Genomic DNA, 25,975 nt, shown 5'->3' on the forward strand with positions numbered 1-25,975 from the left:
CTTTCCAAACCTTCCACTAAAGAGTCCAACAAAACAAAATAGACACCATTCAAAAAAGCACAGGCATGTTTAAGAAATATTGTAAACAGTGAACTAGATCTATTTTATGTTTTTTTCAACCCACCAAGTTCAATGGGACTAAGACTGTAATCCTATATGCGTTAACCTGCAAGGAAGACTTAATTCTGAAGTTTGCACTGTTACTTACTGTGTCACACTGATTTTAATGTGAGAGTTAAGCACATGCCTAGCTTTGGCTAGATGAAGACCAAAAACTGGGACTTCAATATAGAGTCTTAAAACCATTTCCTCTACAAATACCTTACATAATTTAAAATATTGTTTGAAAGAAGTCTTAGGAGTGCCTAACACCTCTGATTTGCACTCAGAGAAGAAAATATGCAAAGGAATTTCTTGGACTAGGAATGTTATACCCAGGTGTAGAGCAAATAGAAGTACTTGCTCTTCGTAAGATACTATTTGAATGGCTTAAAAAGTTACTAACATAGAAAAATATGAGATTTTGTGCATTCAGATTAAAATTTGTATTAGTTAGATTTGATGTCCATTGTTTTATCTGTCTGTGTCTATTGTTCCCACCTGTGCTGTCCCATTGCATTTCTCATGAACTGAATCCTTCACTTATTTCCAGGTAATAATTGTGACATAGAAGTGGACGAGTGTCTAAGTGACCCATGTCGCAATGGTGCTATGTGTGTTGAGCAGCTCAATGGCTTCAATTGCCTGTGTTCTAATGGATTCCAAGGTAACCAAAAAACAAAACAAAACCCAATCTGTTAAACTATTTATTTCAGAGGATATCCTATAATTACCAGTCTTTAAAACAGAATTCATACTAATTATTTAGATGCAGGAAATTTAAGCACAATCCTATGCATATTTATTCATAAGTCCCCATTGAATTCATTTAGTCTCAGATAAGTATGCATAAGATTTCAGTGTTATGCAGAAGTATTTCATCTACCTTCACTCCTAAAAATGAGTGCAGTCTGCTAATAAGAGCTTTTTATAATTTTATTTATTTATTTATTTATTTATTTATTTATTTATTTATTTATTTATTACACTTATATACCACTCCCATAGCCAGGGCTCTCTAGGCGGTTTGCAGAAATTCTAAAATTGAGATAAAAACAAGTATACAAAATTTAAAACTTTTGTTATAAACAAACAAAAACAAACATACAAAAAGAAATAATAGTTCAGATACTTTCTACACCTGCCTTTTCCCCCAGGATCATCCCTGGATCGTTCCTGTGCATCCAAATGACACACAGGGGATCCCAGGAGCAGGCAGGGATGATCCCTCCATTTTCCTGGGATAACCCTTAGGTGTAGAAAGGGCCTTGGAAAATCATCATCATCATCATCATCATCATCATCATCATCATCATTATCATCATCATCCTGGGGAAGAAGTGCAAACCATGCTGAAATACGGAGATACCTAGCTTATTATAGTGCTGCTTGTCAATTCCTATTCATTGGGCTGGATCTGAGATAAGCCTCCTGCAGACAGAAAGTCTCTTTCCATCAGTGGGGGGCTTTTGATCCAGAAGAGTTTTTCCACTGGCCGAATGGGATGGAGGCAATCTCTGCTAATTTCTCTCCCTTTGAGGTCCCCTACACTGGGGGCTTTCTATATGCTCCTGAAGCCCCGGTGTGGCTCCAAACCTGTGCTGCATTGGTTACATGATGCAGCCGCCTATTCAGAGACACCCCAGGGCAAAGAGCCAAAGACCTGCAGAAGAAACGTCAGGGACTTGCCCTGACATTTCCTGCATGAGCAAGGTCAGCAGAAAAGCTCTTTCCTACCTGGCAACGCTTGGGCACTGCACCAGGGGGCATTCCTGGGTGGAAGGCGATCTCTCATTGGTCACTGGAAGCTGCAGGAGGGGGAGGGGTGGGCCTGGCAAATCTAATGGGTGCCAGAAAGCCTGTGCTGCCTCCCTCAGTGTACAAAGCTTGCCGCCACCCTGCACCAGGGACGTGGGGCTTTGCGGTGGAGTGGCGCCAACTCAGCGCACTGAAGACAGCCCTTTGGAGATTTGTTCCAGAGGTGGCCCTGGAGGATAGAGAGGGGATTAGCAAAAGTCATCTTCCTCCCCTTTGCACTTGCAGGAGCTTTCAGAGCAGAAGACTGTTGGGGTGTGCTCCCATCATTGGAATAAAATTTAGGATCCAACCCAGTCTTTATCTTTTGGGTTCAGGGGAAGATGAGGAATATGGCAGTTCATTTGCCAAAATATCATGATGATGCCACAGTAGTAAATAGTAATAACAATATTTGCAATGGTAATGAATAATAATAGCAATATTTTCAATGTTAGTGAATAGTAATAGCGATATCGTTAGCAATAACAAACAAGAACCATTTTCATTTCGGCCATTCTATAGGGCAGGTCTGCACAACCTGTCACTGGTCAAGCTCTATGCAAAGCATGAGCTATGTATGGTAGCCAGCCAGTGTTTTGATAAGCCTTCTGTTTATTGCCTGCCTAGGGTAGTCTGCCAAAACAGGGTATGTTGTGTATTCTCAGACATCTGGGCTAGTAGGTTCTGCTGAGTTTGCTGAATCAGAAATGTGCTATCTTTTTAGCGAGATGATAGAACTTGTTTCCATGAATAGGGCATAATCCAGTCAAAGTTAAGCATTTGGAAATCTGAAAGATTTGAGTAGTAGAGTTAAGCACATGCTTAGTGAAGCTTAATTTTCTCTCACTGAAATCAGTGAGCAAACTTAAGTAGGACTTAAAAGTATTTAATGATGGCTGGATCAACACAGATATTTTTGTTGTGTTGGACTTTTTAGTTGGCATTTGTTATGTTGGCATTTGTTGTGTTGGACCCTTTAATCTGTATTTGATGCAATCAGACTTGTTGGTGTGGTGGCTTTTTGCGGGGGTTGGGGGGAAAGCTAATAGATGTTAACAGTATGGTGAGAGTAGGACCAGTTGAAGGCCTTCCCCACCCATGCCTTCCCCCCCCCCCACCCACAAAAGTAGCAGGAGGAAAAAAGATCAGGGGTATTTGTGGGGACGTGCAAAAATCCCAAGTCCAATTAGGGTACCGCCTTGTGTATCTTACAGACATTCATATTATGCAGGTTTGGACCCTTCACACTGATGCTGCATGTGCAGCTGCTGGATGTGAGGCTGATGCATGTATTGGCATGAAGGCCTAGTGAGTGTGACCCCATTCAATGCATAAGGGGTGTCCATTTGGTCACACACTGTCCCATCATGAGCTTAGAAGGGAGGAGAAGCTCTACTGAAAGTTGTAGCGTGGGCAGAAGTTATAGTAACTGAAGAAAGAAGAACTGGAGTTGTCTTCCTTAAAAGCATCCTCTAAGGAAGCTTCTCCAGATGTTTTGGACTTCAATTCCAATCAGACTCAGCCAGTATAGCCAGTAATCTGGAATGCTGGGACTTGTAGTCCAAAATATCTAGGGATACCAGGTTGGGCAAGACTGCCAAAGATATAGAGCCCATGAAATTTCACAGACATTAAACTAGTATAAGGTATTTTCTTGTTTGAAATTTCCTTTTTTATTTTGGTGAGAGTTCATTTACTGCCTTATCAAGAACAGAAGGAAGATTTCCCTTCATGTCACGGCAAATGTAGTCTATTGTATTTCAATGTCATTTCTTTTCTCTTCTCTTTTTATTGATACAAATTGATAAGGAAATTGCCTGCCGTAAGTCTTGAGAATCAATTCAGTGTCAGTGAAGACTGCATTCTTTTTGAGCATTCTTAGAAAGCCTACAAAATAGCTCAAATAATAAAATACCTATTGAATACTTTAGAGCGACAAGTTGAAGGTACAATAACATAACTGACAGAACGTACTCAAAAGTGAGCTAATTTACATAAAAATGCAAAATGAAACTGTAGTCCTATGATCAAATGTCTAGGTGCGGGAAAATATTGTCTTCCTTCCTTCCCCTTCCACTTTATAGGCACACTTTGTGAAATCAACATAAATGAATGTCACTCAAGTCCCTGTTTCCATAATGCAACCTGTACAGACATGATCGGTGGGTATGACTGTGACTGCCTATCTGGCTTCACCGGTGAGTAGCATCAATAATGGACCTTTTATTCCTGTGGCAGAGTTGCCTCCAAGACATTCTTTAAGACTTTATTGACTAATTTCCTCCTGCTTTCTTCCATCTTGTTTCTCTTTATCTGCCCCCACTAAATGTCTCATATCCATTCCTAAGTAAATGGATCACTGGCCCTATCTGTGGATGCTAGCTGAGTAAAATGGGCCATATCATTCCTAGAAGAGACCAGCAATGCTTCCACACCAAGAGGGGATAAATCTGGTTTAATTATTGTTGCCAGTGAGCATTCTGACACACTCCATTTTGTGCCCCCTCATGAGCACTGTGGCATCACCACCCTCTGTGACACTATCACCACCCTCTTCCTTTTAAAAAGGAAACTTTAAACCCTCTTTCTGAGTGTATGAGAATATCACCAACCTTTGCCTTACTTCCTTTGTGGTTTCATTTAACCCTTTTATTGTCAACAAATAAAACCAAGATAGGCATGGTTTATGATAACAAAACAAAATGTAAAACTTTATTTACAAGAAGAACGATGTTTTAATCAAGTTTCATAGTGTTAAAATAAATATACCTCCTTCCACTTCCCAAGGAAAACACCTCAGAATCCATAGCCCAGATTCCCTAATCCTACCCTTCTGAAAGTCAGTGCTTATCTCATTCACAACAAAACTCAGTGATTCTCTCTCACTCTCAATTGAAAATGGAACAGCCAATCAGAAGTCTCCATTCCAACAATATTCCAACTCCTCCCTCCCACCAATTTTCCATTGCCTGTAAGAGAAATGATTTGTTAAAGTAAACCAAGCCCCCAACTAAACATTCAAACATATATACAAACAACAAAATAAAATACTATTTTGCCACAAGCATGATGGCTCAAAAGGTTCAATTTTGTTTGGAAAGGAAGGCTGGAGAAATCGACAAAGCTACAACAACCCTGTTTAAACCCTCCACTGAAATGGACAGGGGTATCTCCACCCTCTACTTGCTGGCATGAGACCTCCTGGAAGTGTTATTGCTCTGTCTCCTAACAGTTCCTAATCTAATCAAAACAACTCTACATCACCTATTTGATTTGATGTGGAAAGCCCTGGGTTTTCAAGGGTCATTTACTTTAAACTCCAACGAAAGCCTAGACCCGTCTCCTTTCTTAAGCTGGAAAGGACAATTGATTTTCTTTTGTGCACCTTGGAACTGCCATTCCAGGACAACCCCCTATCTTTTTGAGAAACTTCATCCACAAAGACTATAATTTTCTTAGAATCCCTAAATTCACTGTTTGGGGCAATACAGTGTATCACTGTATTGGACAAAGAGTAGCCTGGCAAAATAGAGCCATGATCACCATGGGAAATAGTCCATCAGTAAATTTGACCTAAATTCTCCCCAGTCATTCATGTTTCAGAAGTGTGTATTCTCTTAACCTGGAGAAGTAATTTGCAGACATGTACAAAGACAAGTGTTCCTGGGGTAGGGGGTGTTGTTTGTGATAAAATGAAACAAATAGACTCTGACAATATAATATCTGTAAGTTAAGTCTTATTTGCTTGATTTAGACTGACTTCACAGCACAAAATGCATTTGAAATTTTGAGGTACAAATTGAACCATTATCAATTGGCACCTGCTTGTCTTGTTAATTTGCTGCATCTTCAATTATCTTTTCAAAGGTGTGCACTGTGAAACTGATATAGATGAGTGTGCGTCTTTTCCCTGCAAGAATGGAGGCACCTGCATTGACCAACCTGGTAATTACTACTGCCAATGTGTGGCTCCATTTAAAGGTAATGAACACCGAGGGAGAAGGGAAAGTAAACACAATTAACTTTATAAAGCATTTCTGTCACTTGTCTGAACTCATTTCATTCTTCCGAGCAACACTATTAGTCCTTTATTTTCTCAAAGCAAGCTTCAAAAGTGACCAGCCAATTATCTCGTAGACTGTGACTAATGTGAAATAAACTTTGTTTCATCATCTACTGAAACAGTTTGGCTATTTATTAGAAGAGATGATAATAAACATGACAAACATAAAAGAAGAACTTGGTAGAACATGGTCTCCTGAAAAAAATATCTCATAATGCCCTCAGTTTGGTACAATCAGTTTTGACATTTTTACCCATCCACTTTCAGAAGGATACTTTATTAGCATATATCAATGCGTTGTGCTGCCGATTCTCAGATATGCCTATGTGTAAACATTTCCCCATACCAGTTAAATTTGATCCTCTAAAATTATTCTGGCTTATTCTAGAGTAGTGGTGATACTGTTTCTGGTCCCAAACAAAAATATTATATGCCAGCCTTGAGCTAAACGTTAAGGCTAACAATAAATAGATAAATATATTAAGAATAGCTTAGATCCTACCTGATTTGGTTGTGCTTAGATGAAATCAGTGGAATTTAAGTGTATCAAGAGAGCAGACTTTTCACATTGATTTTAGTGGGACCTAATAGTGACTAACTTAAGTTAGGAGTTGCAGCTATTTTTAGGGATATGGTACTGATTCCCACACTCTATAAAAGAAATTAAAATTTACCAACCGAAGAAGAATGTCAAGATTTTAAAATTTTAGAATCACCCTTGTCCAGTTTTGTCTGGGCATTACTCTGCTTTTCATTCCTGAAGAAGAGCGTTATAAGTACATTTCATCTGTTATATGTAGAAGACTGAGAAAAACAACCTTCAAAATGATGGGGTTATAAAGCTGTCACCTCCTTTAATCTTGAGAACAGCAAACAGCAAACGGATTACCACATTTTTCCTATCCAGTGACTACCTAATTGAGCTGTGCAGGTTTTTCAAGTATTTCCTTTGGGGGCAATTAGCCTTCCTCACTCTCGATGTAAGCCACTCACCTTTGCTTCTACCACTTCTTTTTCTTCTCCTTTACATTCTTTGCTGCTTTGTTCAAGGATATCTTGAGGATATCTCATGTGAGGATATTTTATAAATCCTCCTTCATCTTGCTTTTGTTCACAATATTTTCGATACCCCCTGTCTCCAACTTCCCACATGGTGGATTCCTTGACTTTTTCTGTGCCTGTCTTACTGTCCTTATTCCCCACCCCAACTCAAAACTGATTCTCTGTTTTTCATTAGATGGAGCGCTCTTGATAACTAGTATTTTCATTTTTCATAGGACCAGCTCACAGATAGCCCTCAGCCAGTTATGGTCTTACCCAGAGTAGGCAACCTGATGCCTCTAGATGTTTTGGACTGCAACTCCCATAAATCCCAAGCAGCATGGTCAATGGCTATGGATTGTAGAAGTTATAGTTCAGAACTCTGGATGGCAACAGCTTACTTACCCTTGTTTTATACATAGTGGGTCCCAGAAATGAGCCAAATAACCACTTCCAAGTGTAGCCTGAACTCATGCAATCCATCCACCATGGAAAAGAAGCATACAAAGTAACAATGCTTGTCCATTGCTTCAGAATTCAGGAACTGCTTCATTCCAAAGGCAAATTATTCGTCCCAAAGGCACTTTGGATTTCTCATCCCAAATGAAGCACCATAGAACCCTATATAACATGAGCAACTGGTGATCTCCACCCAGAAAGAGCCATTGCCCGAAGTTTTGCCAAATTAACAATAGAAAGGTTGTCAAACAATCAGTCGGTGTGGCAGAATCACTGCAAAAAATCAGTTTGGTTTAAAAGAGGAATTGACTACAGAGAAAATATGAAACTTAAGAGTATGTGGCTAATGTCTAAGTGGAATCCTGTATATTTGGGACATGACAGAGTTGGAAAATAGAATTTTGCTATATGCAAAGCAGATCATACCTTGAACATTTTTCATATTCCTTTAGTCAATCAGGTTGCTGAAAGCAGACAAAGATGCCTAGCATACTACATGACTAGCTACAGAGTAGCTCATCATTATTTAACATTCAACAGCTGTAGGATGGTTGAGCGATTTGAGGTGGTATTCATTTAATTATTTCTGCGGAAGAGGACAAAGAATACTGTTCTTTGATCTAAACTGTTTCATGACTCAGTCAAAATTTTTAGCTGTGTATCATTTAAAAAGCAATGTGTTCTTGTTTGTCGCAGCCCTTATGGCACATGTCCCCAAATGTATAGCAATTAAGATTAAAGCTGAAATGGTAATTGACCATCACATGTTTTGTGACAAAAAGTAAGCCAGCAAGAACAGCTCAGACCAAATTGGGGAACAACTAGAATAATAATGAGAGATCTTCAGTATAGGACACTGTTATGGGTAGTGGTAAGTAGACATCAGATTATGAGTAAAAGGTTTTTAAGAGCTTATGAAGGAGGCAAGAAAGGAGAGTACAGATAATGGACTAAATGAACAATTAGTTCTCAGTGATCAAAGGCTACATATTTTGTGATGTAGCTCAGTGGAGAGCTGCAGCTATTAGAAAACCAATATCTCTCAAATCTGGGAGTCTGCTGAAATATGAAAGCAATATCACCCAATTTAAAACACTTTATCTCTGGTTGCTTCTGTTCTGACATAGAACCACCAAATACTTCTGTTAAATCTATACAGTTGTAGAATCTCCTGCAAGTCCTCAGCATGATGTCACTTAAGTCATGCTGCTGAATTTTTCAGATAATGAAGCCTGATTGGGCAGAGACAGACATGCTAAAATTGGCTCAGAGGTATTTTGAACTGCATACTTATCATCTTTGTAATAACTGGGCTATTGCAAAGTACTTTGGTCAAGGTGGAATGGAAGACGATCAAAGCCAGAGCAATGGCATAGGTCTGGGAAGCAATATGGATTAGGATACCAGAGATCATGCACTATAAAGAGGGCCAAATATTTATGCAGGGAATCTGCTCCAAGTCAGACTCCCTGCTCTCTGTACACTTTGTCCACATATGTTTATGTGAAATAGGAACTGGCTTTTAAAATAAAGCTAAGCTAAGATTCCCAGATGGCCATATTCTGCTTGACCTCTAACTTTCCCCTTATAGCGATTCAGGGAAAGTAAGGTCCAGGGGTTGGCTCACTCTTGTCCTGTGTTCTCATTCTCAGGACCTTCAAGACTGTTGCTATCTGGACCCAGCCTTTCCAAGTCTCTTACTCAAACTCCACCCAGATCACTAGTGTCCATTGATGGGGGGAGAACTGTATTATTATTTTTTGAAGCACACACACATATTTATGGCTATACTTCAGCCAGGCCCAGATGCACCCGCAGGAGATCCCACCCTTATATACCTTGGAACAAATTGAAAAGGCAGGCTCAGACTTTATTGAAGAACGGGGGAGGGGCATCAAACTCTAGGCCCTACCACTTTCCCCACCCCAGGCAACTGCTGTTGAAATTTGCATGTTCTAATAAATGGATATAGACAACTTCTAAATGTTAAATCAGAAAGGATCAACTCACAGCTGGATTCTAGAAAATTCTTCTTGACTAGTGCTGCCTCTAACTGAGCAATTTATAGCACGCCTGTGACTGACCACTCATGGAGGTTTCTAGGTAGATGGCATGATGTCGTTATCAGGCAGGATGTCTCCCACCCTTTAACTCTCCTTATCCCACTGTGAGGAAAAACAGATAAGATCAGCTTGAAAAAATAATAATCGGGCAAGTCGCCTCATGTATTGGTGTTGTTGTGCTATAATTCTGCCACTAGATAGCACTGTTTCATTGATTTGAATGGAAGTTCAAACTCAGGGCAGAGATAGGAAGTATTGCATTCAAACCATGTGGCTCCCCGTGTAATGGGGTGATCTGGACAATCTTGGAATGAAAATGGAAGCAAAGAGCAGTGGGTTTTTTTTAAAAAAAAATGTAGAAAAGCTGTAGTGCTCATGGATTTTACTGCATGAACAAAGGCTAGGTCTGCACTATGGCTTTATAGCCGTATTGAAGTGCAACTGATAACTGTTAGGGCACATAATACATATTCCACCTTATCCAAAATACCATGACAAATGACATAGTGTGTTCTATGAGGTATAAATGCACAAGAGGGATATAGCATTACCATGATGGGTGTAGATCTGGCAAAAGGTACAGGAAGTGATAAGCTTATTATTACAGTGCTATTCCAAACTACATCCCACTGTTCAATGATGCTCAGTTCCAGGTATGTGGGGGTGCTATTTAGTCATGAAGTAACATCAACACAGTACAGAATTCACAATATGGATGTTTTAATTGGTTTTCCTGCACATTGCAGAGGGTTGGATTAGATTATCCTTGTGGTCCCTTCCAACTCCACAGTTCTATGATTCTGTGATTTGCTTCTTTATACAGACACATGCTTTGATTGACTTTAGAAAAGTTTTATTTCATGGAAATAATAAGCTCATGTCTGTTCTTTTCAGAACTTTATGCAGGTATGGAATACAATTTTTGTTCTTTCTGCATGATGTCAAACAGTGTTGTATTTGCATTTGGCATGTCTGCATGGCCTCATTGATATTATTGATTTGTTGTGACTCTCCAGGGTGTGTTTTGAAGGTGCTAAGTGCTGCTTTTTCTAGCCACTTGTGTTTGTTTTTTGAGGTAGAGGGGAAGTTTATGGTGTTCTTTAATCTTCTGAAAGAAAATATCATTTCATATCTGCCAGGAACCATGGCAAGGGCGCTTTTTCATAGAATATTTAATAGGAACCCTAAATTCCAAAAGTATCTTGGAAATTTAATACACGAGAGGCAGGTTGTGATCTTGACTGCTTCCGTTTCCACAGAGCAGTGTCTTGGACTTCCTTGATTAAGGAGTGAGAGTTTACATAAAATGTATTTAGTTATTTATTACATTTCTATACAACCTGATAGCCAGAGCTTCTGGGTGTTTAAAGAAAAGGCAGACCACCCCCCTCCTGAAAGCAGCATATTGAAAAAGCAACATTTCTTGTCAACTGCAATTACTGTATGCATGTTTCTACAATGTTCGTGTATTTTCCCTTTTCCGTAATCCAATGCTATTTGAAGCCTCTGTATGCACTACCCTTTAATAATCACTTTTGTGTGTTTATACTGTAATGGATGGAACTAATCATCTTGCTGAATTCAACTGATGAAAAGCTCACAGCTGCATCTGACCTCTGTCAAAGTCATCTGAAAACATTTACATTTTATATAGCATGGGCAGAGCAATCCTAAGGAGCAGTGGGAAAATCCATGGAAGAGGAATCACTACTTCCTAAGCTCTGTTGGTTTGAGTCACCTTGGGTGAAAATTGGTCTGGTGGGTTTTTCCTATTCACATTCCATTTTTAAACCCCTCCCATTGATACCAATGAGAAGGAAAATCACCAGGCTAGCTCCACACCCATGTGAGGGTGGTAGTTCAGGAATGAGGGGACATTGGATCCTCCAGATTCAAGGCCTCCTTCAATCCACCTTAACCTCTCAGTGAGAATGCCTCTTCTTCATCATCCCTGCTTGCAGTAAATCTACACTGGCAAACTTGCTGGGAGTATACCATGGGCTCTTCTGGGGCCATAAGGGCCATACTGATGGTAGTAGAATAGCACTTCTGCTATGTCTTACATCCCCTCAGAAACAAGCTGATGGAGTGAGCAATTGCAGCCTTAACCACAGCAATAAAGGGAAATTCCTAGGATTGTTATTATTTAGTTTGATTTTTTTTTAAAGCCACACAAAACAAATAAAACTCCCACTTAAATATTTGACTCTGGTTTTCTATGGTGATATTACTGACCCACTACCTAAAATAAATTATTTAGCGTACTAGGCTAAATCAGGATTGATAAAAAATTATGGCACAGATTTCTTATATGTGGATGTATAGTAATAATTCTGGTCATTTACTTTAAGGAAGATGAAAAACCTAACTTAAGAAAGTAGATATTTCTTTTACACAAATCAAGGCCTTCTCTTTTAGTACTTGTAAAGGCTCGGATGCATGTTGCATTAGCCCACATCTCTTTTAGTGTTGTGTTTTTAAAGTGGATTATAATACAAAACATTTCCTACCAAATCATTTTCATTATATTTGTTCTGAAAAACCTTGAGATGATTCACAGTAACCTTGAGAAACCTTTTAGCCCTGTTATTAGAAATGCAGTGACAGGAACAAAGAGCAGGGTAAGATGGCTAATGTGGTGGCACAAGTATAGCGGTACCAGAAATGATGGAGTGCAAACACGGAAAACATTTGGGAATGAGTGTGGGGGGAGAAATGTTGCTACTGAAATTTGGTGCTATTTTTCCATTGCACAACAATGATTTATATTCCCTGCCACCCTACCCCCTAACCTTGGCCACCAGAGGAATATAAACTGAATGTGACTTTAAATGCCATTCTCCCTAAAGAAAAACTAAAAGCGCTTTTATGACAGCTAGCGCTTTTTTTAAAAAAAGGCAACTTCTATTCAGTGATAGTTTTGCATAGCTTACTCTATCATGCAAAAGGGAGTTTGTCTTAAGTTGTGAGATTTCACACATCTGTCAGACTGAATTTGGTTAATGCATTTCTTCCTCACAAGCAGTAAGGAGAGAGAGAGAGAGAGAGAGAGAGAGAGAGAGAGAGAGAGATAATGCCGTCCTCCAACAACTGTTGCAATTTTGCTAATTTTGTGTGAAGAGAAATGCCACATTTATAGGCAGACAGTGTGCTGACACACTTTGCCGATGGTGTGTTTAAGTATTATTTGTGTGAGTTTGACACATATACAAAAAAGGGAAGTGTAATAGTGTTTAAGTGGATCTGCAAAATATTCCCAGCGCTAGTATTGCGAAGTATTGCTCTTTTTGCTATGATAGTTCAGTGGCTTGATAAAGATGTCGGTGTTTTGTTTTGGGGTTGTTTTTTAGAAAAGGAACAATTGCTGTAGAGATGATAGGACTTGACACAGTAGAGAAGAGATAGGAAGTGGCAGCGTCTGTAATTTCAGGTGCAACATGCCCCTGAAGAAATTCCCACCACAGACATAGTCCAGGGGAGTTTCATATTTTTGAACAGCAGCCTTGTGAAGGGAGCACCTCACAGTAGGAGAGAGATCAGCTGTTTACCCTTCACTTTTGATTGCTCTGCTGCTTGAATCTCTTTGAAAACAGCTGACACAAGTCCTTCCCAACCCCCAGAGGCGAAAAATTATGACATCATTTTCTATGGCTCCAATTCGGAGAACTGCAAGCAGTCCAAAGAAACTTTCCACTGACTGCTGTGATTGTTAAGCCCCAAAAGCAAACTGGCCTAGATCAGGACTACAACTCCTAGCGGCCCTAACAATCATAGTTGTAGTCCAGCAGCATCTGCATGGCCACATGTTCCCCATCCCTGGTCTACAGAGAAGAAGCCTGATGTCACCACCTCACCTCTCCAGTAGGGCACAAAGTTGGAGAAGAGGTGCATAGATTCAACCTGGGTGCTCACTTCAATCATATCAGATCCAGGGATGGTTACTGAGAGAAGCTGATCACCTGTTTGGAAGGGGAAAGGATGAAAGGGGCCACTAGACTGAGTTCCAAAATCCTCTTCTGTCACTTCCCAACTGCTGAGTGGTGCTTTGAGGGGCTCACAGCACTGATCTGGTCCAGAGAACTGGTTTAGAGAGGGTCCCAACATGTTCTTTCCTTTTGGTACAATGGATGGAGCATGGAGTAGAACCACAATTCGTGCTAAATACTTAAGTGTCCACATCCAGCTTATTTGCTCTGCATTGCTTTCAGTAGGATCTGCATTTGGAAGATTGTTCCCAAGCATATCTTGATTATGGATAGGAATGCACAACATATTGAAAGCCACGCAGTGCAGATAGGCAGTATTCATATTCAAATGCACCTCTTACTCAATACCGTGGCAAGAAAAAGTTTGTGAACCCATTAGGGTTGTCACATATTTCCTACATAAAGTGTACTAGATAGTAATCTCATCCCATAATCCTAGATAAAGAACAATAGATAGCCTAGTTAAACAAATAACACATAAAACATGATGCTTTTTCAACATGTATTTATCCACAACTGATTCAACATTCAATTTCCATGTTTGAAAAAGTATGTGATCCTTTAGATTTAGTACCTGCTGGCAGCCCCTTGAACAGCAAGTAAGTATTTCCTGTAAGAGTTGGTCTGACTCTCACATCAGTTTTGATGAATTTTGGCCCAGTCCCCCTTACAGAACTGCTTCAACTCAGTGACATTTGAGGGCTTCCTTGCATGAACAGCTTGCTTCAGGTCCTACCACATTTTGATGGGGTTTAAGCCTGGACTTTGACTAGGGCCATAGCTAGACCTAAGGTTTATCCCTGGATCGTCCAAGGGTCAAACCTGTTCATCTAGGTGACACACAGGGGATCCAGTGCTCAGGCAGGTGCGAACCCTGGATGATCCCAGGATAAACCTTAGGTCTAGCTGTGGCCTAGGTCTTTCTTAAAACACAGAATTTCTTCCTACACAGCCATTTTTTGAAAATCTGCTTATATGTTTAGGATCACTGTCTTGTTGCATGACCCACCTCCAGTTCAGCTTCAGCTCATGGATGGATGGCCTGACATTCTCTTCTAGAATCTTCTGATACAGTGCAGAATCCAGGTCCTGAGGCAGCAAAACAGGCCCAAGACATTTCATTCCCACCACCATGCTTGATGGTTGGGATGAGGTTCTTCTATTCAAACTCAGTGTTTATTTTTCACCAAACATAATTTTTGTCGTTGAGGCCAAAAAGTTCTACCTTCGACTCATCTGTCCAGAGAACATTGTTCCAGAAGGCTTGGGGATCATCTATGTGATCTTTAGTGAACTTCAGAGGGGCAGCAGTGTTCTTTTTTAGAGAGCATTGTTTCCTCCCATGAATACTCACATTAGCCAAGGTGAGAGTTGCTTGCAAATCCTTGGATATTACTCTGGGGTTCTTTTTGACTACCTTGATGATGCACCATTTTGTTCTGGGAGAGATTTTGGTCGGATTACTGCTCCTGGGTAGAGTGACTTCTCCATTTGAATTTTCTCCATTTCTAGACTATCTATCTGACAGTAGAGTGGTTGAGTCCCAAAACCTTAGAAATGGTTTTGAGTTCTATTTGCTCATCAAAACCCATGAGAGAAGAGATTGAGAGAATCCTCTCTCAGCAGATCTACTAAACCTCTCTCAGCAGATCTACTAACCCTGTATCCAAGAACATTTCAGCAAACAGACTTCTCTCCAGTGTGTGTCTTGCCTTACAAGTATATCAACTTGTCATCCATGGACATTTCCAAACTGACTTTCAGAAGCAGAGTTCAATTCCTTTATCCATGTATTTAACTTACACTTTTTGAAACCAATATCAATAGCCAGTGTATACTCCTTGTTGCTAATATACATGTTGTTAGGGTGATGGATTGCACTCTTAGGGCTCATCTACACCAAGCAGGGTATTCCACTATGTAAGCAGTATATAAAAGGCAGGAGCCAGACTACTGCTTTATAGCGGTATTGAAGTGTACTGACCGCTGTTGGGGCCCATTGACACATGCCATCCACTACTTTTATACCGCTATATCCTGCTTGGTGTGGCTCCTGCCTTTTATATACCACTTTCATAGTGGAATATCCTGTCTGATGTAGATGAGCCCTTAGATATAGTTCTCACTTGACTTGGTAAACCTGTATTGAGTCTGTATCACTTCAGAAAGAGTTGGAAGCTCATATATCCAGTGCCTTCAGAACAAGGAAATGTTACAAATAACTACATACAGCAAAAGTTGATAGTAATTTAACTCATGCTGTTTTGATACTTTACTAGTTTATTAGACTAATACTGTCTTCCTCCTTATTCCCATATACGTTCACAGCACAATTGCTTGACCATTGGATAATCCTTCACTCATATGCATTATAAATCAAAGAAAATATAGTAGGTGTAATTAGGGACCATATGAGGTACAGTAATATTATACATAATAGATGCAATGTCTGACTGTTATAATACACTTTTTTAAAAACAGAATTATTTTCTTAAGCTACCATTATTAACATAGCTTCATGCTACTTGACTTTTTTCCTGGGGAAAATGGGCTGATCTTTAGGTCAAGAAGAACATAAATTACTACATGTAGCACTTTAGAATAGTATGTGGTCGTCAGCAGTTGATTTTTAAAAAGCTTATGAGTTTGACATTCTGATAAGACTGAAGATTAGTTAAGGCCAAGCAGTCAGTCAAAACCCATAGGACAAGGAATGGCAGTGAAAAAATTGCAGCACTGAACAAGCTTTGATGAAGTGGGGAAATGGGGTTAAAATAGACTTATTTTAACAGCAAGTCTATATTGGAGATATAGGATGCTAGTAGAAGCATTCATGGGTCTTGATCCTACATTCTGTTATTTAAATGATATAATTTCTTTGTATTATGTATATAGAATGGAGTAAGCATAAAGATTTCTTGTTTATAAGGAAGAATAGAGCTATTCTATTTCCAGCAGTAGACTAGTACCTAAAGAACTGTGTCCTATAAACCTCACTGATGTTTTATGTTCTTCTTCTTAGGCCAGATCTACACCAAGCAGGATATTCCACTATGAAAGCAGTATGAAAGCAGTATATAAGAGGCAGGAGCCACACTATTGCTTTATAGCAGTATCGAAGTGCACTGACAACTGTTGGGGCCCGTTGACACATACCATATACTGGTTTCATAGTGCTATGTCCTGCTTGGTATGGCTCCTGCCTCTTATATACCACTTTCATACAGCTTTCATAGTACAATATCCTGCTTGGTGTAGATCTGGCCTTAGTCTGTCATTTTATACAGTGGCTTTTATTTATTTTTATGACTGTATTCTGTATTGTTTTTATTATATTTTATGATTATATGACCACCTTTGGATCTCATATTGTATACCGGCCTGGAGTATTTTGATGAAGAGCAGTTTAAAAAACCTTTTACTCATATAAATAGAAGTAAATAAATTCTGAGACTGAAGTCCTAAATACCCTTACTCCTGAGTAGATATGTATAGGATTGTGCTATCAATCTTTTAAACTGTTCTAGAAACCATGGATCCATCTCTCTCACTAGGTGGACTCTGTAGTCCATCTGTCATCCTAATAGAGAGATGGAGTTGTAAAAAGCTGATCTTTCATCTGGTAAAGAGGTCAGAGATCAAAAAACAAAACAAAAAACCTACCCCCACTTCTTGATTTGTTGTATCCAGGACCCTTCAGAACAACGAATTCAGTGTCTGCTGCATGGGAATTGCCACACAAAAATGGGGTAAACTGTGGGTATTTTGGAATTTTTTAAAAGTTATTCATTAGCATGTGGTTCTCTTAGAAACATAAAATGGTTTAGCTATCTGATATTCCATCCTAGAAATCTTGAAAGTTGTATTTTTGTCAGAAGAGTGGAGACCATTAACAAGGAATCTACAAAGAGCCTTCATAAACCTACACATTCCAGAATTCCATTAGAAAACCCTGCAACTATTATGCTAAAACAGGGTTTGTTTATATACTAGTGTAGATGCAGCCTTAAATGTGCTAAAAGATAATAAAACAGAAAAGATGTCTCACTGAAGCAACATATGAGATAGTATTGAGCATGAAGATAATGGTATTCTAGTAATAAGTAGTACCCAGAGATTTGGTGGTATTAACTTTTTCCCCCTATTAAAATTATTTTGCTAAATAATAACAAACAGAGTTCACTAGGGAGTGTGTCAGCCTCTTTTTAATTAGGTTTTTATCCACCAGGAGTGCTTTGATTCTTGGTTTTTTTCCTATTGTATTATGCTTTCTGAGTAAAGTGAAAATCTAATTTACTTATTTCCTATAACTCATAAATCATAGAGATGCTGAGAGTTGTTTTTGTTTTATTTTGTTTTTTAAGTTTGAGGCTCAATGAAAATGCTCCTGGAAAATGAAAGTTTTGAGACATATCTCATTAGATCTCTTAAATCTGTTTCCTTAGATAGATCCATCTTTATTTTAGTTAAAATCCTAGCAGACAGAATGATGTATCTCACAAGTCCTTTGTCTTCCCTCCAAGTCTGAACTTGGGTGGTCCTATGCCTAACAGTTGAAAATACAATTGGACAAACTAAACGTTATGTAGTGATTTCTGCACCTGGACACTCAAGCATATTAGTTTGTATATTAAAAGAAAAAACACATTATAAAGAATAGCCTGACAATGGCCTATGTGTTTCCAGGACCTAAAGTTTCATAAAATCTTGGTGGGAGGGATTAGCAGATCTTTGTTGTGATTTTAAAAATCCCCCCTTAGGAGGGAAGAAAAGGATAAATAATTCTTTATTCCTCTACCCACTCTCTGAACCTTCCCCCTCCTCCAGCATATACCAATAAAGAATTCAATATTAGCATTATTAGAGCATCATCAAATTTTCTCATTTCCCTACTGTCACTATGGCCTCCTGTGGCTGTCCCACAGTAGCAATAATCTCTTTACAAAGGGAGAGGAAGAGGAAGCAGCAATGACCACATGGCCCATTCAGGGTCCGGTTTTATCCTACCGCTTTTCCTCCACACAACAGGAAGTGGCAGCACATTCTGTGGTCTGTTTAAAAAAAAAAAAGACGGATTAAAAGGGGTATATTTTGTGATGGAAAAATGAGCAGAAGGCAGACGAAAACATCTAAAGGACGCACAAACATCAGTAACTGGGCAGGAGCAAGTGTGCAATAAAAAGCTTATCTGATGATGCTTTTAGCCATCCTTGAACAGAAGCCCTTTAGCACTTTGTAGGAAAGCAGAGCAAAAGGGGGAATGGTCCTTTTTTTACTTTCTGTTGTCATGTAATTTACCCACCCACTGGCAATTGGAAGTCCAAAACAGCTCTAAAGGGGTCATGTTCCAGGCTGTCTGAAGACAAGAACAGGGGCACATTTTGTTGGAGATCCTCCCTTGTTCTAGTATAAATAAAAGAAACAAGAATGAGAGATGACTGTTCTACTGTAATGTCTAGGGGTGTGCAGAGTGGGTCTGCTTCTCCCCAAAATTCAGGGCAAAGCTCCGATGAGGCGATCCCCCACTTCGCTTTCCAGAGCAGCTGTCTCCCCACACCACCAGATTACTCATCAGAAAACTGCTCCATTTTCGGAGAACCGTGCTATTATCATCTATGGAAATTAACAAAACTGCAAACATCTCTGTCATTTTTAAAAAATAAAGAGCTGAAACTTGGCACCCTGGTAGCTGTTAAGTAGAGCTTTAGCCATGCCAAGTTTAAAGCAGATCCCTTCATCCCTTGAGTTTTAGGATTTTTTTAAAAAAAATCCTCCTCATCCCTCTACACACACACACACACACACACACACACACACACACGAAACTGTGCAGGACCTTTTATCCTTTACTTTGCTGATGCACAGTTCTGCATCTTCAGTTTATAAAAATAGAGACCTGTTCCCTGACCATTTGCTCTAATGGGGTGAAATGGGGTGGGGGTGCTTTCCCTATGAGAGGTCAGACAAGAACAAACATAAAATACCTTTATGTTTTATATATATATATCAAAGCATATAAACTTGACTCCTGTCTTCAAAACAGGAGATATACTAGTACTAGCAAGCTGTTGTCTCGCTGCCTCTTCTCTTGACTTTATGGCCAGCTGAGTTGCATCCTTACTTGCAGTACACAGATCAGCCTTTGGCACAAGATCCTTTTCTGTTTTGGCTTGTATGGATCAACACTGCCTGCCAGTCATCATCACTTCCTGGGACAACTCATTAACATAGAATATTTTTCATTGTTTTCATAATGTGAGCCATTTTTCCTAAATTCTTCCTTTCAGCCAACATCAGTTTTGCAAGAAATGAAGAAAGTTGTAGCTTCATTCTTAGGGTGACCATATGAAAAGGAGAACAGGGCTCCTGTACCTTTAACAGTTGTATTGAAAAGGGAATTTCAGCAGGTGTCATTTGTATATATGGGGAACCTGGTAAATTTCCTCTTCATGACAACAGTTAAAGGTGCAGGTGCCCTGCCCTCTTTTAAATCTGGTCACTCTAGTATAGCTCCTGCAGCTTTAACTGCTGTGATGAAGAGGAAATTTCACCAGGTTCTCTATATATACAAATGACACCTGCTTAAATTCCTTTTTCAATACAACTGTTAAAGATACAGGAGCCCTGTCCTCCTTTTCATATGGTCACCCTATTCATTCTAGTTCAGACACAACTCCCATAATTTAAATATATGGTACCAAGTCGACACACATGGGGGACTTTGATTTTTGTAGGAGGTTAGTTTCTGAAAGTTCTGAAAGCTTGTTTTTAGGACATTTTTCTAATATGCACATTTAATTAATTAATTGACTCAACTATTTTTGTTTGTTTGTGTGTTTCATTTCTATACCACCCAAAAGCCAAAGTTCTCTGGGTGGTTCACAAGAATTGCAAGCTACAAATAAAAGATGATAAAATCATAATATACAATCTTTCACATACAAAATTCAAAAACAATTCAAACAGCTAATCAGTTACAGTACGATACTAGATCTGATGAAAGCCACTGATATAAATGCTATGTCATATGCCATCAAATGCCTGGTAGTAGAGGACAGTCTTAAACTGGTGTCCAAAAATATGACAACGGTGGTGTGAGGCAGACTTCAGAGTGCATTTCATAACCAGAGGGGCCACCCATATGAAAAGTTAAATTATAATTGATTTTGATTTCTTTAATCTGGAGGTGGGTAGTTGGATAGATGGATAATATCTGGGTGGACAGCATGAGCTATGTAAGTGGCATAGTTACTAGAGTTTCATGTCACTCCTGGATAGACCTGGCTATGGCATGTTCTGAACTCCTGCCTTTTCTTGACACCACGGCTGTTTGCTTACTAGCAAGGGCTGACCCTACCATTACACAGAGTGAGGCAGCCATCTCAGGCAGCAGATATAGGGAGGGGGCATGGAGCAAACTTTAAAGTTTAAACCATTTTGCCTATGCTAGCCTGCTATTCTATCACCAGTCTTGAAGTAAGATTCATCTGCCAGTCCAGTGAAATGGAGGTGTGAGTGGAGGTGGGTGGGTGCCATCTTGTCTTTTGCCTCAGCAAGACACTTGGACTGTCTTTGTGTATTTGCTCAATAACCTTGAAGCAAAACCATTAAAAAAAAAAAAAACAGGGAACTGCACTGTGAATTAGCATGATATTATCTCAGCAGGCCTGTTCAGGCAACACACTAAGCCATGGTTGTGCCACTAACCCTTTTGCAGAAAATGGTTAGTGAGTGTCTTTAAACCATGGTTATGTAGCCATCATGGTTAGGAATGGTTCACATGGCATGCTAAGTCATGGTTCACACAACACACTAAGCCATAATGGCCTTGTTCAGAAGACATCTTAAACCATGGCTTTAACCACAGTGAATAAGGAAAAAGACCTTATTCACCATGGTTAAAGCCATGGTTTAAGGTGTTTTCAGAACAGGGCCAATGTTTAGTTCAAAATGCCTAACCAATGCAGCTTAGCATGGCATCTCAACAGGGGCAGTATAATGTGTGCTTGGTTTCGGCACACTTGCCAAAAAATGTTCACCATCACTGTGTTATACAGTTGATGCCTATTGCAAATTATCTGGTTCGGACAAATAGTTTTGAGAACCTTCACACATATGCTTAACAAAGTGCATGTCAGAAAGGGATCTAGCTACTGCATTTTGCACTACCTGCAATTTCCAGCTATTTTTCATGGTCAACCCCACATTGAACACATATTACCACTTGTAAGCAGTTTCAAACTTAATGGACTAGTTCTCCCTGTCATTCTTTTGCATGTCACAGACATCATGCCTGGACATGTACATAGACATATATTTGTGCATTGATTCAAATTGGTTTGACAGAAGAAAAATGGTAACCCAATTTTATAATAAAATAAATCAGAAGCAAGCAAGTAATTTTTCCAAAGCGAGCAGAAGCTTCAGAAAACAACAAACACACATCTTGGGGCATTTTCCTGCCCCCATAGGTATTAACCATACATCCTGCCTAGGTTGCAGAGAAAAGAATTCAAAATCTATATTCAAACAATTCTTCCATTAGTATGTGTATATAAATAAATATATAATAAATAAATATCAACCGAAGTGTGACTGAATTCAGACTCCATGGCTTCGATGTCATACCATCAGTTTTTCCTCCCAACTTCCCTTCCTGACTTTGCTTAGCATCCTGCCTGATGAAGAGTCCTGCAGAACCTGAAAGCTTGCTCACTATTTTGTAACATTTTGGTTGGTCTAATAATGGTATTGCCTCGCTGTAGGTTTCAACCCACACAGTTTCCTTCACTAATTAGAGAAAACAGTGGCCATTTCTTGACTCCAAAACTGAAAAACAAAGGCATTTCTGGCTGTGTTACTTTTTTTGTTGTAAAAAAAACAAAGGAGGAGGAAGAGGGTTAGAAACCTTTTCATGCTGAGAGCCTTTAACTAGCAGAAATTAACCCAGAATAATTTATAACAGAGAACAGGCGACAGGAATGGATTAATTAGTTAAGTGGTGCTAGCTTTTCCTTTGCTTTTTCTTTCAGGTTTGAACTGTGAATTCAGGCCCTGTGAGGGTGGGAATCCCTGTGAGAACGGAGCCGTGTGTCTAAAAGAGATGGATTTGGTGGCCTTTCCCCTTGGATTCCAGTGCCAGTGTATGAAGGGTTTCTCAGGCCCCCGCTGTGAGATCAATATCAATGAGTGCAGTTCCAACCCTTGCCTCCATGGGTATTGCTACGACGGTGAGTTCAGTATCTGTTACTCCTTTTCATGTAGAGTACTCTTGCAGCTGAATTAGAGTCATTTCGGGGAGATCAGCAGAGATACGCTTACTAGTGTATGTGCCCTGGCTCTGTATCCTATTCCTGAAGGGAGGAGAGTTTGCCAGAACGTCTCATTTTCTGGCACAGAGGTTTATGTTTCCAGAGGTCACAATTGCAGCTAATGAGAAATTCTAATGAGTTGTCTCTTTCGATGCTTCAATTAGCCCAAAAGCCTTTTGTGCAATATATTTGATGGTGAGTAATTTTCAGGTGCTAAAAAGAGACTCCTCTGAGCGACGAAGCACTGTTTGCAATGAGTTTAACAAATATGTTTGACTGTTGTATTGAAATGAGATCATGCCGATGAAAGACGGGTGCCAGTTCGGTGTCACTGGGTGTGGAGAAAGCACTGTACCATGACTAACTTTTTACTCTTGGCATGCCTATCAGGCTTCACATTTTTCGAAAGCATCCCATGGAGAGATCATAGAAACTACTGTTAATTCCACCCCATCAGGAGCAGGAAAGGAAAGCCAAATATGCAGGTTGATGCTGTAAATTTCACTTCAGGAATTAGTGGGTAGGTATGGAGCTCCATCAGACAGGGGGTGGGGGGAATCATGCTTCCCTACCATCACTTCTCTGCCCCCGCTTTCATTGCTTGCTACTTCCTCTTTCAAAAGAGGAAGTAAACAACATGTATGTGGCTCATTCAGTGGGCTGTTCTAATCGAGCTGCTTCTCTTGCACACAGCAGGAGATAGCAACAAGTTCCGTTTTTAAAAATATATTGGACTTTCTGGGTGATTTTCCTGGAGCAAGTAAGGCCAGAAGGGGCAGGAGGCGTGTGGGAGGCAGGCAACGTTGTAAGAGAGACCCGCGAAAATCCGTGAGTGCCCAGCAACGAGGGTGCAATAAACTGCTTGTCTGATGGAGCTTATGTTCAGGGTGTGTATGTGTGGAAAGCTGATAGATTTTTTTCATCTCAGCCCTGGCAGATTTCATTCCATTTCCCCCTGCTGGTGTTGACTTGATCTGTAGCAACTCAACCCAATAAGCAAATCCCATTTTAATGGAGGCAATTTGCACTAATTTCTTCTTGTTGTTGTTGTGTGAATATTGAAATTTGCACAAATGAGGTTGTGTGTTTTTTAATTCCCCCAGGCCAGATCTACATCAAGAAGAATATAACCCTTTGAAAATGGTTTGAAAACTGTACATATAGGCCTAATCCACACCAAGCAGGATATTGCACTATGAAAGCGGTATATAAAAGGCAGGAGCCACACCAAGCAGGATATAGCACTTTGAAAGTGGTATGAAAGCAGTATATGGTACGTGTCAATGGGCTCCAACAGTTGTCAGTACACTTCAATACTGCAATAAAGCAGTAGTGTAGCTCCTGTCTTTTATAAACCACTTTCATAGTGCAACATCCTGCTTGGTGTAGATTAGGCCATAGTGTGTCCTGGGCCTAAACAGTTGTCAATACTGTTATAAACCATTATAAAGCAGTAGTGTAGATCCTGCCCCAGTGTTCTGTAAGTTCGAATGAAGTTAGGGCTCCAAAGGGGGTGGGGGACAATACTTGGCAATGTCACTAGTTAAACTGACACCTGTCAGTGTCCTCCTCTCTTTCAGCACTTCATTGAGTCTCCAGCAAGTCTAGAAAGGGGAGCTATTGCTCCTTCTTGGAGTAGTTATTCCTGTTCACAAATTCCCCCTACATTTACTGCCTAGACTTTAAATTTGCAGAAATTTAGAGTTCATGGAGGGGGGATTTGTGCAAGTTTAAAGGCTGGACAAATTCCCCTTCCATTTAGTGTTCGTTCTTTGAATTTGTGGAATTTTGCAGTTTGTGAAGTAAATGGAGGGGGGATTTTCACAAATTTAAGAGAAGAGCAAATTTCCCCTCCTTTTACTTCTCAGACTATACATTTGCACATATTTCTGCTCCATTGCTTGAGACTTGAGAAAGGCTTGAAAAGGAGGAGGACACTGACCAGTGACAGTTCAACATTTAATAACGAGAAGATTACATTGCCAAATTGAAGGCATTGTCTTTCCTAGTGCACTTCTTTTTCTTTTTGGGTGCTTCTGAATTGTGTAAATGGGTTCCTCCTTTGTCGTACTGTTATTTTCCACTGGTGCTTCACAACTCTACCTTGTCAGTTTCCATGTATGTTAACCACTTCTGTGCTCTAATTGACAGCTGAAACATACAAGGAAATTGAGAAAGCAAGACTATGCATATCAAACAGCTGAATCTGTGCTCTTGCATGCGTGCAAAAGACCCTCATTTTCCCTGCTCCCATCAGCTGCATCTTCAGATCTTCACATGTTGTGCAGGAAGATTTGAAGGAAGATTCTGTGTTCAGCTGGACATGCTTAGAATCTTCCATGTAATAAGGAACTGATTGTATGGCGGAATCTAAGCATCTTCAGTGAAATCTCTCCAGACCTACTTGCTCAGTCTTTCCCCTCGTCACACAATTTCAATTCCAGCAGGTCGTTGTAAGAACTTTGTAACTAAGAACTAGTGCATTGGTTGGCTTTTTTTCTTCTCCCTCCTAATTCCTTTTCCGTTTACCCCATAGATTATAAATTTGAGGGCTGGGAGAGGGGGGACGGTTTTATAAACAAACTTTGTGAGCTGTTCTGGAAGCCTTTTCCAGCTGAACAGCTGGTAAAATGCTTTAAGTAACCAAAAAACTTGTGTTGCATTGCATTAGGTACAGCAGCAACACATCTGGCTGAGGGTTAGCATAGGACAAGGGGGAAGAGGCTTCTCTAGAAGCCTATGGGGGGGTCCCCACTGTGTGCAGAGCTGCACATATGTGCAGTGCTTCCCTTCCATGTGTTTTTAATAGCATGATCTTTCCCATGTATATGATTCATAGATAATTGAGCAGATAGTGTGTGTGTTTTTAATGACATCTTCAACCGTGTGTACTGCAAAGCGCAGTGTAGTCTTGGGCCAATTTAAAGGGATTCTTGCTTTAAATTGGTCTGGGTGGGTATTTTATCTGCCATGATTGATTTTGGACTCACATATATTGGGTGGGTCATTTTGTTTAGCTGTACACACACACTTAAATTTCCGTAGAAGTGTAGATTCAACACACAATTTTAAATTATTTGATGCATATCACAGGAATCATTTTCAGATCTGTTGAAATAAATAACCATTGAGATTTGCAACTTAAAAGGAAGGGAC

The 25,975-nt window shown here is 39.8% G+C and overlaps 1 protein-coding gene across 1 annotated transcript in view; it reads left to right on the plus strand.

Annotated features, from left to right (window-relative positions):
• Positions 1–25,975, plus strand: part of LOC134398220 (protein eyes shut homolog) — a 614,610-nt gene that overhangs the window by 4,672 nt on the left and 583,963 nt on the right. The window contains exons 3-7 of the mRNA XM_063125472.1: positions 653–766; positions 3,981–4,094; positions 5,764–5,877; positions 22,541–22,738; positions 25,356–25,444. Of these exons, the coding sequence (XP_062981542.1) occupies positions 653–766; positions 3,981–4,094; positions 5,764–5,877; positions 22,541–22,738; positions 25,356–25,444 (629 nt within the window). The remainder of the gene's footprint in view (positions 1–652; positions 767–3,980; positions 4,095–5,763; positions 5,878–22,540; positions 22,739–25,355; positions 25,445–25,975) is intronic.

Source organism: Elgaria multicarinata, chromosome 4, assembly GCF_023053635.1.
Source record: "Elgaria multicarinata webbii isolate HBS135686 ecotype San Diego chromosome 4, rElgMul1.1.pri, whole genome shotgun sequence".
In the NCBI taxonomy this organism is placed as follows: Eukaryota; Metazoa; Chordata; class Lepidosauria; order Squamata; family Anguidae; genus Elgaria; species Elgaria multicarinata.